Below are 18,228 nucleotides of genomic sequence, written 5' to 3'. Positions count from 1 at the left end.
GTAAAAAGTTAAAAACATATCTAACCAAATAAATAATAATTAAAAAAATGAATGTGTGTGTGTTAAGAATCCTAAAACCACTATGCAGAATAATGGCCACTTTCGCTCACAGATTATTTACATGGTAATACCCAGCTGAGGGTACATAGTGAACTTGTTTGCTGTGTACTCATCTTGTTGTATATCAAATACAGTAGAGTCTCACTCATCCAACATAAATGGGATGGCAGGATGTTGGATAAATGAAAATGTTGGATAATAAGGAAGGATTAAAGAAAAGCCTATTAAATATCAAATTATGTTTTGATTTTACAAATTAAGCACCAAAACATCATGTTTTACAACAAACCGACAGAAAAAGCAGTTCAATACATGGTAAAATTATGTAGTAGTTACTGTATTCATGAATTTAGCATCAAAACATCACAATGTATTAAAAACATTGACCACAAAAACTTTGGCTACTAACAAATTGACTACGAATAAAGACAGAATTGCATAAAATGAACGTATAGTAACAACATTGTCGGAAATTAAATCCATAAAAGGTTCAGTACTTGCTGCCAAGAGAAATAGCTCTGGACCCGGGCGGAGGCAGACTGCATTGGATAATCCAGAACATTGGATAAGCGAATGTTGGATAAGTGAGACTCTACTGTAATAACAATAAATCTTTATTTGTATCCCACTTTTCTTCCACAAAGAAATTCAAAGTGACTTACAACATATTAAAAGCAATACAAGTCCAAAAAAATCAGCATACATGACACATAAAACCATCTATAAAATAAAACATAAATAAGTTTGAGATCCTGTCCGAAATGTTGCAACCCACTTCTCATTCAATATATGCAGGCTGAATTAGATGTAAGTACTTGTAGATATTGAGGGTGCTATTTATGAGCTTTCCATATTCCCATCCCCAGTTTTAGTTAGTCCTTTTCAAGTTCAGGCCAATGCATAGTTTTCCTTTTTCCACCACTCCCACAACGCTGCCATCCTCTGAGAATTAGAAACTGGCTTAAGGTGACAGTGAGCTTCATGGGTAAATATTTTTAGAAAATTAGGATAACATACTACAATACTTTGAATACAGTGTACTACAAAACAGAATGGGAATGACAAAATTGTGTGATTTATTTTAATGTAAAGGCTATTTGCATTTTTTAAAGAAATACTATTTTGACATATTAAAATACTCTTCTAGATTAGGTTTTTTTTATGAAGGAAAAATGTTCAGAAAATCAGAAAACGCAAGCGACTGAAAAATGTGCAAAAACTATTATTATTGTTGTTGTTTATTTATACCCCGTCTACAAAAGAGACTCAAAGTGGCAAAAACTAGATAAACCCACATAGCAGTATAAAAAGATTTTTATTTTATGTGTGCAAAGTAAGCTGTGTTTCATGTCCCTAGTAAACACAGTTCTTTTGATCTGTACAGTATCCTTTGTTTATGGGATTATCCTGTAGCAATCACCTCTCACTGCACATCCCAATTATGGCCTAAATGTTTCCCAAATACATGTATCAGCAGTACCTTACTCCTATTTGGTAGAACATTCCTGCACTGGCGCATGTCACGATAATTATTCTGAATCGAGATGCCTGCCAAATGTCTTCTCCATCTTTGCAGTAATATTTTATTACCTCACTAAGATTCTGTTAATACAAGCAAGTAATAGTGAAAGCATTATATCACAGGATAAGTCTACAATATATACACAGAATTTTTTTCTATTAAGAATTGCATATACAGTATGCATAATGTTCTTGATTTGAGATGCTATTACTAAGGAATTTTCACCATAGTTTCCACATTTAAAAGGTATACATTTCTGAAGTGTCCAAGAACCTGGAAACATTCAATGAGATCCTCGCAGATTATAATTCTCTGCTCTTTCTTTTACCTCCTGGCTCCAATTTTTCCTATGCAAAATGTTGCCTGTTCATCTTGAAATCCACAAAAAAGGAGGGTTATGTCAGTACAGAGGTGGCATCTGGTTAATTCAGTGAAAAATCACATTATTCAGTGCAAATGTTGTTAAAAAACAACATGACAGAGCATGTTCAATGAAGTGGCTGAATACAAGCAAACTCAGCTTCAAATGAATACTTTGCCCACTGATATAACAAGGACAGAATGAAGTCATGCACAGGCTTCTGAACAAAATTTACCTCTTCATTTCTGCTTGAAGCATTAACCCTCACCATAGCTCCTGGCTTTAACATATTGCTTTCATGAAGCCGTGAACAAAGAAGGTCTGATGCACTGTTGGATGGTGCACAAACCAATATTCGGCTGTCTGGTAAAGCGTAATGGATCTGAAATATTATTTTAAAAGGATTTTTTTACAAGTTATGCTTTGGATGGATGATCTTATTATGCATACTAAGCCATGAAATAATATTATTTAAAGATGTAAACGAATACTTTCTGTCCTTCCCATTTCTTCAAAACCCCATCAACCATCCACACTTTGAAAAGATTTTTTAAAATTCGAAAAACAACATCTTGATTTTGCCATTTTATGTAAGCCCACTATAATTACAATAGTCCCTTTTTATCATTCACTGAAGTTCAAAAATCCATTTCTTAGTGGGGATTCTAATAGAGACTGAAAATTTAATTATTTGGAATTCAGATCATCATAATACTACCTTCAGAAGTGACATGTACATCAATAACACTATATAAATGTCTTATCAATGACCACTGAAATGACAGGTTTCTTTTATTTTCATCCAGCGTTTCCATTAACACACACATATATATATATATATATATATATATATATATATATATATATAAATGTAAGTTGTCCTTCCTCAATCCAATACAGTGCTCAAGTTCCAACACTAGAACTATTTTTTTTATACCCTGCCACAAAGGATCTCAGAGAAGCTTAAAAGCTGCTAATATGATGTTTTAATTACTACTTTTCCCAGATGATTTAATGTAGGTGTGTCCCTATCTTTCTCTTTTAAAAAAGGTAACTTTTAATGCAATAAAATGTCTTCACAGCTGCAATACATGTTTTAATAAATATGTATTGAAGACACAGAACTATTAAAAGGGGTCATGGTAAGATTACAATTATATTATTGTTCAATGTTACCTGCAAAATTGCTTCGATGACTGTGACAGTTTTGCCAGTTCCTGGTGGTCCGAAGATAATATAAGGAGTTGGACGACATTCACCACTAAGTATCCTTTTCACTGCTAGTTTCTGATGTTCATTCAGCATTGGATTGAAAAAGCCACAGTCCTTTCTATCCGATGTTGCAGTTTTATTTCCTAGGTTAAAGATTGTGTGCATACTTGAAAATATGATTTCACCCCGAAGTGCACACAATTCAGAAATCAGTACTTCAAATCTTTTCTACTACAGTAGAGTCTCACTAATCCAAGCCTCGCTTATCCAAGCCTCTGGATAATCCAAGCCATTTTGGTAGTCAATGTTTTCAATATATCATGATATTTTGGTGCTAAATTCGTAAATACAGTAATTACATCATAACATTACTGCATATTGAACTACCTTTTCTGTCCAATTTGTTGTATAACAGGATGTTTTGGTGCTTAATTTGTAAAATCATAACCTAATTTGATGTTTAATAGGCTTTTCCTTAAACCCTCCTTATTATCCAAGTTATTCGCTTATCCAAGCTTCTGCCGGCCCGTTTAGCTTGGATAAGTGAGACTCTACTGTATTTAAAATGCTGGTAGAAACAAATCTAAATGTATAGTGGTCAAATACAGCCAATTCACTCCAAAGCACAGCAAAAATCATGAGCCTTTAAGTAGAGCCAAGTCTCTTTATATTAGCATAAATAATAACAAGCATTAAATCTATACTTACTTGTTTGTGCTGCAGTAGTCATCATATCAGAAAAAGTAACTGTCTTTTTATCTTTTGTCATCTTTTTCTTTTTACTATTTTGTGCCCTGTCATCCTGGAAGGAGGGAGAAATTAGGAACAAACATTTGCAGTATCCTAAAAACAAAACTTTATGTTTAAATGGTTTAGATTTCATTTCATTCACTGCAACATCTGTGTGCAGTGCTCATTCATATGTACATCTTAAAGAAGCCACCCCACATTGTCTTATGTAACAGTTGAAAAGAATTGAGGGCGCACCAACTTAATGGTTGCCCTCAAAGGGCCATTGAATCTATGGATGGAGAATTCAGGAATATAGACTGCCAACTATAATTCTTTTTACTTAGTGGTCGGCGGTCTTTAATTTTTACCTAGTTTGGGTTCAAGGGGGTGATTCCGATGGACAATTCCTATCACTTTTGATTATCTACCATGCAGACTGGAGATAATGGGAATTGCTATACAACAGCACTTACGGCTCCAAGGTTGGGGAAAGGTCAAAAGGCATTTTAAAGTCAGACATCATATCCACAAGCTTTGTAGGGAAATCCAAACTCCATTATCCTGACTAAACCAAACAAACTGCAACCACCCAGTTGTTACTATATTACAAATATCATCCATTCTAGTCATGATGTCTAATGATGAATAGTCTGTAGTCTGGAAGGCCACATAAAAAGACATAGGAACCACACAAATATGGTGCCCAGAAGGTGGATAAGATTATAGCTAAGAAGCTTATGTAATAACTTCAGAGGTTTCTGAATTGTGGACTGAGCAGTACAAATAACCTCCACTTACATGCATCATAGAGACAAGGAAAAAAGGGAAAGGAGTCTTTATGCTAGCCTGTATTCCTAATATTTCCTAAGTAAAGTATTAAATGTATGGTAAAAAACAGGAAGAGGAGGATTTGGAAACACACAAATGACACAAGTGATCAACCAGTTTGGTAACACATGGAAAACTTTTACTCCTCAAAAAATACACAGAAAACGCCCAGCCAAGATTCAGGTTTCTTGGTGCTTGGGGGAAATGTGAATACAAGCCCCCCTGCCCCCTCCCGGACAGTGCCATGATGTTTTCTAGTATTTCTTTTCATGCATTTTATGTTCTCATTTTGATATGTGAGTACAAATGTAAATGACAGTAGCAAAGCTACATATTTTACAACTGTACATTGGTAGATGAATGAATTGGTTTAACATGAAGCACCAATAAATAGTTTAGAGAAAAACTGGTGATATTCACCTTGGTTCCATTTGTAGTGCTTTCTTCTTGAACGCTGCAAGGCATTTCTGAATCATTCCACTGCTTGACAATTTGTGGAAACTGTACAGTAAGTCTCTCGGGAAATAAAACTTTGGGACAAAAAGCAAGAAAAGAGAAACAAGATTGGTGTACCATTTTGAATGCTATTAGTGGAATTGATTCTGCCTTATTTAGAATAAGAATATTGGCTGGCTCCTGCCATTTCAGTCGGCATGCAGGGGCTAAGCCCAATTGTAGTAGATTGCTCCTTTGTGCCATCCTGAGAAATTTCTGCAAGAAAATCCTACATGATTGTGGTATCAGCAACAATGAAAACATTAAGATTTTTTTTTTTTTTTAAAAAAAATCTGATTGAATTGTTCTTTGCTATCTAGATATGGAGAGGAGGGAATGAAAACTTCAAAATTCAGTTCTGATTCCACACCAATAAATGCTTCAAGGTTTATTTGAGTACTAGAACAACACAGGAAAACTAGTATGGTTTTGATCATATCAGGAGGGAATACTTGAATTAGTATGTGAATTACCATGTGACAAGGTAAGGATAGGAAAAGAATGCAGAAAAGGAAAAGGAAATTCAATTATCCCCAGATGTTCTATGTTCTATGTGTTCTATGAAAAGACATGTTTAACTTTTACTTATTGAAAACTTTCAGCAACACATCAGACTGCAACATATCAAAAAATAGAGTAGTAATTCCACATGTGTCCTGATTTACCATCTTTCCCCACTTGTGTTGCTTAGTTCTGCAGAGGCAAGGCATTAAGTCCACCAATATTTGTTGAACAAATCAATGGGGCATCATTATCAAGTGGTCCCTGGAACCAGCCCTAACAAAATGTAACTTTAAGAAGCTTTTGCATAGTGAAGACATGTTTGACGCAAGGCGTCAGTTTCTCAAACATGTTACAATTTTCACTAAAGGAGAACACATTACCCACCTTTTTCTCCCAAATGGACGGCTTGTTCAACTGCAAAATGACATCTCCGGGTTGTAGTCCTATCAACAGATTGGAATATAAGTTAGCCCTAAAGAGCAGAGACCATAACAGTATGTCTACTCCATACATTTTCTCAGTGCTGCAGCTGTACAGTTTATGCATATGGTGATAAGGACTAATGTCTTAACCAAACTGCTTCTGCTTCTCAATGAATCTCTTCACCCACTGCAGCTTCAAAAGCTGCATGAAAAAAAATGTTTGTCTTGTGTTTCAAAGCTAGAAAAAAGAAACATTTTAATTTCAAATATTTGTTTATTTATTTTCATCCTATGCAATATGGCTGTCATACTAAGAGAAACAAGAGACAGCTTGGGAGATAGAGCCTGCGTGACTGAACCACTATTTACCATTTTGTACATATGGACCTGTGGATAAGTCACTTTAGCAAAGAGCAACAATTTTTCCCCCAAGTAAAGTTATGCAACATGCAGGGAAGAAAAGGGGAGGTTATAGAATGATTTCATTACACATATTTGATTCACATACTTCAGATACAATGTTAAGAAAAGGTATACCTGCCAAGAGGAAATTCCACATCCATTGGTTCACCGTTATAGGCTTGTTCAAAAGCTGGATTAAGTTTCAGAGTAACATCTTCTTTATCAATCTGCATATTAGAGGAAGGGGATAATAAACTACCAGTTTATTCCAGCTCAAGAATATGTCAACAATAAGCTTATTACTTCCATGTTTTAATGCAAGTTTAAACTAAGTATTAGTTTGCAGAAATTAGAAGCTCTTCTGACAGTCCAGCAAAGAAATATAAAACCATTCAAAGAATTAACAGCAATTAATCCTAAATTAAAATTTCTTATACAAACATGCTTATCTTAGAACATGTCACACTGAACATAACAGAATTTATTTCTGAGCAAAGGATAAGACGGTGCTGTTAAAAACATATATAAACCCGAATAAACAAACCCGATTAGTGAACCTACCTCAGTAATAAATGCAACATAGTGGATTGCCTGCTCTGTGTAACCTTGGGTTTTCAATATCACCTTGTCACCTAGTAAAAGATATATACATATATAACAATTGTACCAATTAGATCAGTGGTTCTCAACCTGGGGTCCTCAGATGTTTTTGGCCTACAACTCCCAGAAATCCTAGCCAGTTTACCAGCTGTTAGGATTTCTCGGAGTTAAAGGCCAAAAATATCTGGGGACCCCAGGTACAGAACCACTGAATTAGATAGACATCTTCTACAAATGGAACTGTATGAAATCCGATTCGATTATTACATCACAAGAAAGATAACCTGTGGGTCGTATTCTCTATCATTATAAAGGCAGTCTTCACAAATTCTTTTGATTTATGGTTCCAAAGGCTGTGTTATTCCATGTTCTAATGAACACCACTAAACTTTACTGTTCAAGTCAGTCAACCTGGGTAATAAATGAAAACTAAAGGAAAATAACAGCTGACTTTTTTTGTGAATGAGACATGCACTTTATATATATTGATTACAAAAATGCTGGATATGTCAGAGATGGCAAAACTGACTTGGCTTATACAATTGCCAGATTCTTCCAAATTTGAAGAATGGGAGCCCTTTATTGATTATTTAAAAGAAGAAAAGAAAATGAAAATACTGGGTTTTCTATAGCATCATGGGAAAATTAGTAGTACAGAGGTGTAGGAATAACAAGAAAAGAAAAAATAGAGAAGTTAGTGAATAACAGAATCCCCAATGATATCCAGGAGATCCTGGAAAATTAATTTACCAGAGATGATAATTTTTATGACAAAAAGAATAGATTTTTTGATTATGAAGAAGACAGCAGAGACAGGTTAGGAAGCGTTAGTTAGGGCTTACTATTTTCCATTTCTCAATGTTTTTATCTCTTTTGTTTGAAAACACTGTTCACCTGCTTTTCTATCCTTCTGTCTTAAATTAGGAAAGAAATGCTCTTTTTCTCTTTTTCTTTTTAACATCATAGAAACCTTTTTTATTAGGTAACAATGGAAGAAGACAAAGATAAAGGTGTTTAAAATGCCCCGATCTATACCCTTCCCAATGCTTCATTTAATTGCAATAAAAATTATATGGGAAAAAGAGATATGCATGTGAGAGTAATGCTATGCATGCAAAACCATATTATTCACCTTAAGGCAAACAATGTATCCTGCCGATAGGAATGGAAGCCATTTGCCATGACTACAATTGTACACAGAACAGTGCCAATTGAACAACAGCACCCAGTCACTGATATGAGTTGCACAATATTGCTATTTTGTATGGAAATTGTTTAGTTCTAGTGCAATGTATTTCCGCATACAAATATTTATGTTACACTGGCTGGGGATGCGGAATTGCTGTCACAGCCAACCACTGCATCATGCTGGGCCTTTTAATTCTGATTACTGCACAGTATCAACAAGACAACAGAAAATCCACACCTGGATAAAGAGAAGGGCGTCCCTCTAAAACACCTGGTACTTCAAGTACCAGAAAGTTTCCATTTTTTTTCAAGATGACCCCATACAGGGATAAATCCTTCAATTCTTGCTCTTCGGAAATTTCTTCAAGCCAGAGCAAAGTAAAAAAAAAGGCTTTGTAATTAGCTAGAGTCAGGCCCTGAAAAGAAAGAAATGTTGACTTCAATACTATCCCAGAATTTTAAGAGCCCTTCCCCGCCCCCTACCTATCATGTATGTCAAATTGTGAATGTAATGAATAGGCATTGCTCTTGAGATTCGTTTTTTTTTATTTTTGTCTAGTTTGTAAATGATAAGTGAGCATGCCTTATAGTGCAGAAGCATTACATCTCTACCACCTAACAAATAGGGAACAAGTGGGCCATGAAAAGGGACAATGAATAAATAACTCTGACCCCCATTGTCTTCTGGAAGCAATTAAAAACATGGCTGTTCCGTTGTGCTTTTGAGTAGACAAGTCCATTATAACCTGGCCCATATCCACATTGAAACTTGCCCTGTCACTTTATAGTTTGATTTCCGTTCAGATTTATCTTCCCTACTTGTCATGTCTATTTGATGTATGTTCTATTCTGTAATAGACACTCCATCAGTTTGACTGTTGCCCAGATTGTTGTCCAATATTGGACCTTTTAACGCCTTGGATGATTGTTTAATATTTTAATTATGTCTATTTTAAATCATGACTTGTTAATTTGTTTTTTTAAATGCATTCTTTGATGTCTTAACTGTTGTTTTTATGATATTATATGATTGTATTGGGCTTGTCCCCGTGTGAGCCGCTCCGAATCCCCGTTGGGGAGATGGAGGCGGCATACAAAAATATTATTATTATTATTATTATTATTATTATTATTATTATTATCATTATTTATAGTACACAGCCGCTTGCCCAATCTGTTGCCTTCCAAATGTTTTGAACTAATGCTTTCATCAGTCCCAGCCAGTACAACTAACAAAACACACCATTTCCAGAGGCTGAACTTTTTTTTATCTTTAGAGTCCATTAAAGAGCAATTGTTAGGGGAAAATCCGGGGCTGTGTTGGCTAAGGTTGAGGGGAGCTGCAATTCAAATCATGTGGAAAGCCTTGTGTCAGGGAAGGTAAATAGGTTAAAAACAGAATTTGAGTTGACTACATTAGCCCATTGGCTAAAACTATCTTCTAGCTTGACATTTGTAAAAGCTAATGGAAAGGTAAAGAAAGAATTCCAAATTATTTGTAACTGTGCAAAGAACCTGACTTCTATACAGCAAATTCTAAAACATTTTTCTTTCAAAAAACATGCCTGGTAAGTATCATTTTCTGTTTTGCCTGTTAGCTGAGCTGCTGTTTGAGGAAGAGTTTAAGTTGGACATAACCATCCTGTCAAAATACCAATGTTACGTAGTAATGCGTATTTAAGTATAGATCAACAGAAGAGTTTACAAGTCCATATTAATCCCAGAGTAAATTGCAGAATTTGCATTCTTTTTCCCATTCTTCACAGCCACTTTACTGAACTGTGAATCTGTCTAATAGCTAAAAGAACATTTCCCATAGCTATTACAACTCTCCTTTCTCATTCACACAACCTCAAAGCATGGAAAGCATGACTGAGCCTTGGTTTTTACTCTCCTTCCCACATTGTGCGATTAAGGTGAAGTAAGACATCAGAAGAGATTGTCCTGCCTTTGTGTTCACTCCAAGGGAAAAATCTGTTATTTCTTATTTATTTTTTGGCTGTGCTTTCGATGGGTGGTCAGAATGTAATGATAACCCCTGATTTTTATTCCCAAAGGTCTCATTTAATTAATCTCCCTCAGGAAGGATTGTTTCTTCTTGTCAAGGTAGCTCTTGGTTTTTATGATGGCACTCAACCATTTGAACAGAGTAATCTAGAAGCAAAGCTTGAAGAAAACATTGCAACACTCTCCCACTCTGGGTCTCAGGAAAAAAGGCAAGCTTACATGTGCCTATTTTTTTTCTCTGAAGAATGTAAGAGCATTGGTCTAGTATCTTAACCTCTGAATTGGAAAGCAACCAAATACCCTAGAAAGCTTAGGCTCAGTACAAGGGCAACGGAACATCTTTCATGGTAGTCTATGTCTATGCCTTTTCTCTCCACAGCTGTTCCAGAGGTAAATTAAACAATTCCAGTAGTAACACACTTCTGAAATATTTTTTCAACCTTTTCAGTCATTACTAGGCTTGTCACATTTCTTATCTCAGTCACACAATGTGAAATACTATCAAAAGTCACGACAAATTGTTCTTATTGTTAATAATAATACTAAACATATTCATAACTGCAGGCTGTAGAGGCATTTTTAACAATGTATTTTATTTTATTTCTTCTGATATAGGATCAAAAGCATTTCACAAACTGGACTAAACAAAATACAGGGCAATAATTATAATCAAAAAGTTTTTTTTTAATGATATCCCACAGAAGCATACTACCTCTCCAAGATGTGGATTAAAAGCAAGTATGTCCAGGTTCTTTTCCACACATCTCCTTAATGTATCTGGGAGGGGGTATTGTCCAATGAAATTTGGTAGCTGTCTCCTTGACACTCTAAAGTTATTAGAAAAATCATAAGAGAAGGCATTTTTATTATGCGATTTTAAAGAAGACAATTCATAATACTATGTAACACAATTTTTGTGTTATAAATGTATTTTCTTAATTGGTTCCATCATAAAAAAATTGGAAAAGTTTATTAAACTGCAAAAACTTTACTTTTGCAGGACATCTTGCAGCATATTTTCCATGGTTTCTCAATGAGTATCTCAGAGTCTCAACCAATTAATTCAACATAGTTACTGGCAACCACAAGAACAAAATTTCTGGAGTGTAACAATTACTTTCAAAGTACCGTAAGTACCACACAATTAAACAGGAAATAACACTTTCAACCCAGTAATAGAAAAATTTTCAAATTCTGGTACATAGTGTAATAAATATTTACATATATACACACATTTAAGTATTAAAGGCCTGAGAAAGAAAGTAATCAGGAAAGCAAACTGAACACTGGTAATTTTAAAGCTAATATAGACTATGATTTTGCCGCAGAGTAATTCAGGCACAGTTTGAATTTCTGTCCTAAATGTTTTGTCTCTGCGTTGCTAATAGCACAAATGTAGCTTGTATGTTAATTGCAAATGTCTACGAAGAGCCTGTTAACACCTGTGTTCCAGATCTGCATTGCAAAAAGGCTCAATGAAGTGCTGCACAAACAAGTCATGACTCTTAGACCAAAAAAATAATAAAAATTGGCAGATAAAGACTAAAGTCTTGGAAATATGCTTTTAATAGTAACACAAATGTGTAGCATTTCTGATTATCATATTCTAAAGTTCAGTGGTCATGAGGAATTCTAGACGTCTATAGAAATGTTGCTTGAAAGAGTTTAAAGCCATCAACCTCACTGTAGTGCTCTGACTGCAAAGTGCTGGGCCAAACATAATCCTTATTTCTTTCCAGAAAGAACACTGTTGCAATTATATGATGCCTTACAGCTTAAAAGGAAAGAAGAAGGGGCAGCCTAGTTTTGACCAGAAGCACTGGGTTTGCTGGAAGGTTGCTCCATCCCTTTTCCTTTGTCCTGTCCTTGATTTTCCAGGGAAATAATGGAGTCAGGTAAATCTGAAGTTGTAGTTCCTTGGAAAGCTCTAACTCACAAACTTGGTTCACAAGCAAACAAAATGTTTAGCTTGGATAATCTTTTAGGATGCAGCAATACAAGAGGGGAAAGCTATCTCAATTTAGAAACTGTTCCATAAGGTTCATCATTTCAAATGATAATCAACATAGGAATGTGGCTATTTAGCACAGAGGGGGCTTTGTTATGTGGCGTTTGTGAGTGCAGACTCTGGACAAGCAAAACCAGGGTTATTTGGATCTATACACCTTGTTTTGACAGTTCTGGATCCCAATCAGTTCAGGAGCCTGGTTTCGATACCTTCTGGATTTCAGCATTTAGTACTGTATGTCTCCACTGCTGGTATCCCCTCAGTATCTTCCCTTCAAAATAATGGCCCTAAGAGCATTAATTTTGACCCATACAGTTATACTTTTTTGTTCCCATGTATTCCCATGTATTTTGTTCCCATGTGTTCCTATTCCTATAATGAATTGGAAATAATGAACCAATTTGTATTAGGCATATACATATTTATATAAGATGGATTTTTACATTCAACATAATCACTGGAGATAAAAAGTAATTTTGTTAAGCAGACTAATCCGGGTGGAACTGCCAGTACCTTTTGTGCATCGGTAAAACCACGACTGCCTTTTTATCGTGCTCAGAGATTACTTGGCATTTCCTTTGGGAAAAGGGCTCAGTGGCTGCTATCCATGATTCTTCCTCTGTGACCACTGTGGCTTCAATGTGCCGAGCAATAACACAATCCGAAAAGCAGAGCAACAGAAGTTCCTTACAGTGGCCAGGATTTCTTTAAAGGAATAAAATAAACACAAGCCACTTTGAATCTTTTGTCTAGACATAAAAAGTGGGATATAAATAAGAAATAAAAATAATGACTTTCATTGACGTCTACATGAGAATGCATTTGGAAATTCCTGTCTCCCTTTCCAAATTCTGAAATGAACGATGCCTGGGAACAAAAAGGCTACAGGAAGAGTACACGAACAGTTGAGATGTTGCTTTTAGTGTTTTCAGTCTAGCCTGCTTGGAGATATACAAAAACGGGCTGAATTGAAAGGTCATAAAAAGATAAAGGTTTCCCCTGACGTTAGGTCCAGTCGTGTCCGACTCTGGGGGTTGGTGCTCATCTCCATTTCTAAGCTGAAGAGCCGGCGTTGTCCGTAGACACCTCCAAGGTTATGTGGCCGGCATGACTGCATGGAATGCCGTTACCTTCCCGTCAGAGCGGTACCTATTGATCTACTCACATTTGCATGTTTTCGAACTGCTAGGTTGGCAGAAGCTGGAGCTTAACAGTGGGCGCTCACTCCGCTCTCTGGATTTGAACCTGGGACCTTTCGGTCTGCAAGTTCAGCAGCTCAGTGCTTTAACACACTGAGCCACCGGAGGCCATAGACAAAAGGAAATTACTATGAATCTGAATGAAAGAAAATGATCCAACACCAGTCTATAAATCATTCAATTTGAAAGAGGTAAAATGTCCAACTAGTCAAGATAAATTAGAATGACAGAGACAGAAGAAGTATCCCTACTAATTGTATTCTGTACTCAAGAAAATACTACATGACTTTGATTAATCAGTTTTGCTACTGCTGAAAGTCCCAATCATCACTAAATTCTTCGCAGTGCTACTAGTAGTCTTCTTCTGTGTGCCCTCCAAGTGTCTAAAGGGTGCATTAGGACTTCTTTTCAAGGAGTGTCTTAATTTTTCATATACAACAATCTACATTTATTCATGTACCACATACATTTACCAATTCATTCATGTACAAAAATCAACATTTATTCATGAACAGCAGTCTACATTTATTCAAATACAGTCACATCATCTTCTTCTGGAACATCATCATAATATTATGTCAACAATACTATTTATTTATATTTAATGATATAGTAATATTCTATATTTGGATTCCTCTGTATTGAACTACTTCTGGCCTATTTTAAATCACCCCTTCTTGGGCAAGGTTCTAGGGCTAGTATTAGCTTCTCAATTCCAGGGATTCTTGGAAGAAATCAATTATCTAGATCCCTCACAGTCTGGGTTTAGGCCTGGTCACAGAACGGAGACAGCTTTGGTCGCCTTGATAGGTGACCTCCGCAGAGATCTAGATAGGGGGAACATGTCCCTGCTGGTTTTCTTGGATATCTCAGCGGCTTTCGATACCATTGACAATGGTATCCTTCTGGGTTGGCTCTCTGGAATGTGTCTTGGGGGCACTGTGCTGCAGTGGCTTCACTCCTTCCTGGAGGATCATACCCAGATGGTGATGCTGGGGGACACCTGCTCGGATCCCTGGCCACTGACCTGTGGGGTTCCACAAGATTCTATTCTTTTCCCCATGCTCTTCAACATTTACATGAAACCACTGGGCGAGGTCATCCAGAGTTTTGGAGTTGGGTGCCATCTCTACGCATATGACACACAACTCTACTGCTGTTTTCCACCCCATTCCAAGGAAGTTCCCTCGATCCTAGAACAGTGCCTAACAGCTGTGATGGACTGGATGAGGGCCAACAAATGGAGGCTTAATTCAGGCAAGACAAAGGTCCTCCTGGTCAGTCATGAGGTCAATTGGGGTATAGGGTGACAACCTGTGCTCGAAGGGGTTACACTCTCCCTGAGGACAAGATCCACAGTCTGGGGGTTCTATTGGATTCATTGCTGATGCTTGAAGCTCAGGTGTCGTTGGTGGCCAGGAGGGCCTTTACACAGTTAAAACTGGTGCGCCAGCTGCGACTGTACCTCAGAAAGCCTGACTTGGTCTCTACATGGGGATGTCTTTGAAGACGGTTCAGAAGCTGCAGTTAGTGCAAAGATCGGCAGCCAGATTACTAACTGGGGCTAGCTATAGGGAGCGTTCAATGCCCCTATTAAAGCAGCTCCACTGGCTGCTGACAAGCTTCTGGGCCCAATTCAAAGTGCAGGTTGTTACCTATGAAGCCCTATACGCTTTGGGTCCAATCTATCTTTGTGACCGCATCACCTTCTATGAACCAGTGCAGGCTCTGATATCTGCTGGAGAGGCACCAGCTCTGGAATTCCCTCCCTAGAGAGATTAGGCTAGCTCCCACTCTCCAATTTTTTCAGTCTAAGCTGAAAACATGGCTTTAAAAACAGGTCTTTGACCTTGATTAGAATTTTAATGGTTAGATTTGAGGACTTGGTGATTGCTTCACTCTGGCACTTAGGATTGATACTCGAAGACAACAATTTTTATCTGCAGGTATTACTGCATTTTATGAAATTTTAAATCTTATTATGTAACGTTTTTATGTGAAATTGCTTGGTAAATGTATGTTGTCATCATTTTATATGCTTATGTATTGTGTATTCTATGTGTGCGGCACTTTGGAATGCTTTTGTGAGCTGCCCCGAGTCCCTTTGGGGAGATGCTGGCTGGATATAAATAGATTATTATTATTATTATTATTATTATTATTATTATTATTATTATTATTATTATTATTTTATAATTCTATATGTCTGCCGTATATTGCAACTGATGTACTACTGGTTATATAATTTAATTGGTTTATATAAAAGCACCACTGTTTACTTTTATTTATGAATGTTGCTGTGTTAATTTATATGTTGTTTTATTTTTTGTGTTGCTTTTGATGTCTTAAGTTAATTTTGTTATTTACCTTAATTAATTATTGTTTATGGTTTGCACTGTTATTGTTTTGTAAGCCGCTCCAAGTCCCCTCGGGGAGATAGGGTGGAATACAAATAAAGTTTATTGTTGTTGTTGTTGTTGTTATTGGTAATTGTGTGTGTGTCTGGCTGAGGATCTCAACTGGGACTTATTTTTGGGGTAGGGCTTATATTACGGGCATCCTGAAAAATCATGCTAGGGTTTATTTTCTGTTTAAGTTTTATTTTTGGGGAAACAGGGTAGCTACTACTCACAGATACTTCTTATTGTGAACTGTGATGAAGAACTTTTTAGTCTGACAGACCTAAAGTTAACTGGATCAGATGACAACAGAAATAATAAGAGAACTATGGTCAACATATCCAGGTGCTTTAAGTGACGAGAACCTTTGATTGTACATTCATTTAACCACTTTACAGTTGCAGACTATACAGCAGAACAATATCTGCTGCAAAAGACAAAATCCTCAGAAGCTACCTAAAAGCAAGAACTAAATCAGGAGCCATTCTGGGTAATTAACACCTACTCCAGAGAGCCAGAATACCCTCTTGGGTGCAAGCAACTTCCCTGATGAGATCAACTGCTTAATTAGGTGATTCCATTGCCAACACTACAGGGAACTATCACTCTTCCTCAACTTTCTAGGCAAAGGAGAATAATAATAAAGCATAAATGATGCATAGGTGATGCATTTTTAGAAACCTGGGTCTTCTGACATAAACATATACACATACAAAATTGCTAAAGCAGTGCCATAAACTGAGGATTGATATAGTTGATGCTTTAACATACACATTCTGTTGTAATTCCTTCTGACTTTCTCTTTTAGTTCTGGCAACCAATGCAGAGAACCACAACCTATTGTCATTTAAAAAAATATTAAACAGTAGGAGACAGAACATATGCTTACTTTGCAGTGCATGAAACCATAATAGAAATCTTTCCCCCAGAAGGCAAAGAGATGTCCCTCTTGGATTCAGCTGTATTTTCTTCCATATCTTTATTCTGTACTTTTTCACAGCTCAGTTTTTCTGTTTGACTGACAAAAGAACTGTCACAGCCCCCAACATTATTAAAGTCTGCAGATTCAACTCCTTTAAAAAAAGGGAAAGAAAGCAAATTAAGCCATTCTAATTACAACAAATGTAACTTGCAGATGAATTATATTTACCAGGATTAATTCCTGTGAGTGCAACAGATGATACTATAGTTGCTGTTGAACTCTTCTGACTGCTTCCTGGCACCTCCAGATAAAATTGTCTCTCTTTATCCCAGCCACCTAATTTGCAGCTAATTAAATGATGTGTTGTCTTCCCTTTGTTCCTAAAGAAAGGGGAAAAATGACTTAAACTTTAATCGTTGCATTATGTAAAAAGGCAAGATAGCAATATTTCAACAGTGACAAGCTGAAGCTTTGCCATATACCTGCCTGAAGCAATCATTATACTATACAGATAGGTATCTTAAAGGATGCCCTACTGCAAATGTAAGGGATCCATACATTTGCCAAAGGATCTCAGATCCAACAGATGCTTCCACTAATATAAGGCAGATGGACTGTGAAGAAAGGGAAATTTGGCACTGGAAAATGTGGACTGGAGCTCCTACCAGACTTAGCAAATGTGAGGAATGCTGTGAGTTGCAGTCCATCAACATTTGGAATACTTTATAATTCCCTCCATTGCGTAAATGAAAGTGGAATCAGAAGATGGTGCTTTTCATTCAAAAAAAGGCACTACTGGATATGGTTCACAGATGAATTAATGAGACCAGGCATTACTTTTCTTAGAGGATCAAAAATCTGGCTTGTTGATTTTCCTAGTGTGCCGAGTTCAAAATAACAGAAGGGGAGCTCTTAATCCCTATGTGCATTCCTCATTTGGTACCACTGACAATGTACTATATTCTGTGTACTGTACTTCCACAGTCTTATGTCTGGTTCAAATGAAAAACAAGGGGCAAAGGACTCTTTTCACATCAGGATTCTTTCATAATTCTGAATTTTCAACAAAATGCTATCAATATTTTGCGTTCCATCTTCTGTGAAAGACTCTCAATATTCTAAGTAAACTAAATATTTTTAAAACTTAATTTTATGCTATTGATTTTAGAAAGAGTTGCAAAAGCAAAACTGTTATTATTCACTTATTCACAAAGATACAATGTCTTGTATGAAGTTATTTGAGACCTGATGAAAATTTTTGGTGTGAAATGCATATTTAATATTTTGCAGAAAAAGGAAAGAAATGAAGCAATTACCTCCCAGTTTACTATGAGATGCAACTTCACTAAATGTATATTTACATTTCT

General features: G+C 36.3%; 1 protein-coding gene across 5 annotated transcripts in view; it reads right to left on the bottom strand.

Moving 5' to 3' along the window:
• The window catches only part of mov10l1 (Mov10 like RNA helicase 1), a 56,975-nt gene that overhangs the window by 16,491 nt on the left and 22,256 nt on the right, over positions 1–18,228 (bottom strand). For 4 of the 5 annotated variants that reach the window (XM_008111211.3, XM_062982277.1, XM_062982278.1 and 1 more), the window contains 13 exons: positions 17,090–17,241; positions 16,829–17,012; positions 12,855–13,046; positions 11,046–11,160; positions 8,565–8,742; positions 7,100–7,170; positions 6,674–6,765; positions 6,099–6,157; positions 5,136–5,245; positions 3,864–3,957; positions 3,120–3,298; positions 2,179–2,325; positions 1,541–1,662 (listed from right to left, as the gene is read on the bottom strand). In XM_008111211.3, the coding sequence (XP_008109418.1) occupies positions 1,541–1,662; positions 2,179–2,325; positions 3,120–3,298; positions 3,864–3,957; positions 5,136–5,245; positions 6,099–6,157; positions 6,674–6,765; positions 7,100–7,170; positions 8,565–8,742; positions 11,046–11,160; positions 12,855–13,046; positions 16,829–17,012; positions 17,090–17,241 (1,695 nt within the window). The remainder of the gene's footprint in view (positions 1–1,540; positions 1,663–2,178; positions 2,326–3,119; positions 3,299–3,863; positions 3,958–5,135; positions 5,246–6,098; positions 6,158–6,673; positions 6,766–7,099; positions 7,171–8,564; positions 8,743–11,045; positions 11,161–12,854; positions 13,047–16,828; positions 17,013–17,089; positions 17,242–18,228) is intronic. The other variant, XM_008111214.3, reaches the window with a different exon arrangement.

The sequence above is a fragment of the Anolis carolinensis genome, chromosome 5 (assembly GCF_035594765.1).
Source record: "Anolis carolinensis isolate JA03-04 chromosome 5, rAnoCar3.1.pri, whole genome shotgun sequence".
Taxonomy (NCBI): domain Eukaryota; kingdom Metazoa; phylum Chordata; class Lepidosauria; order Squamata; family Dactyloidae; genus Anolis; species Anolis carolinensis.
The sequence above is the reverse complement of the archived record's forward strand: the minus strand, read 5'-3'. Positions and strand labels throughout refer to the sequence as shown.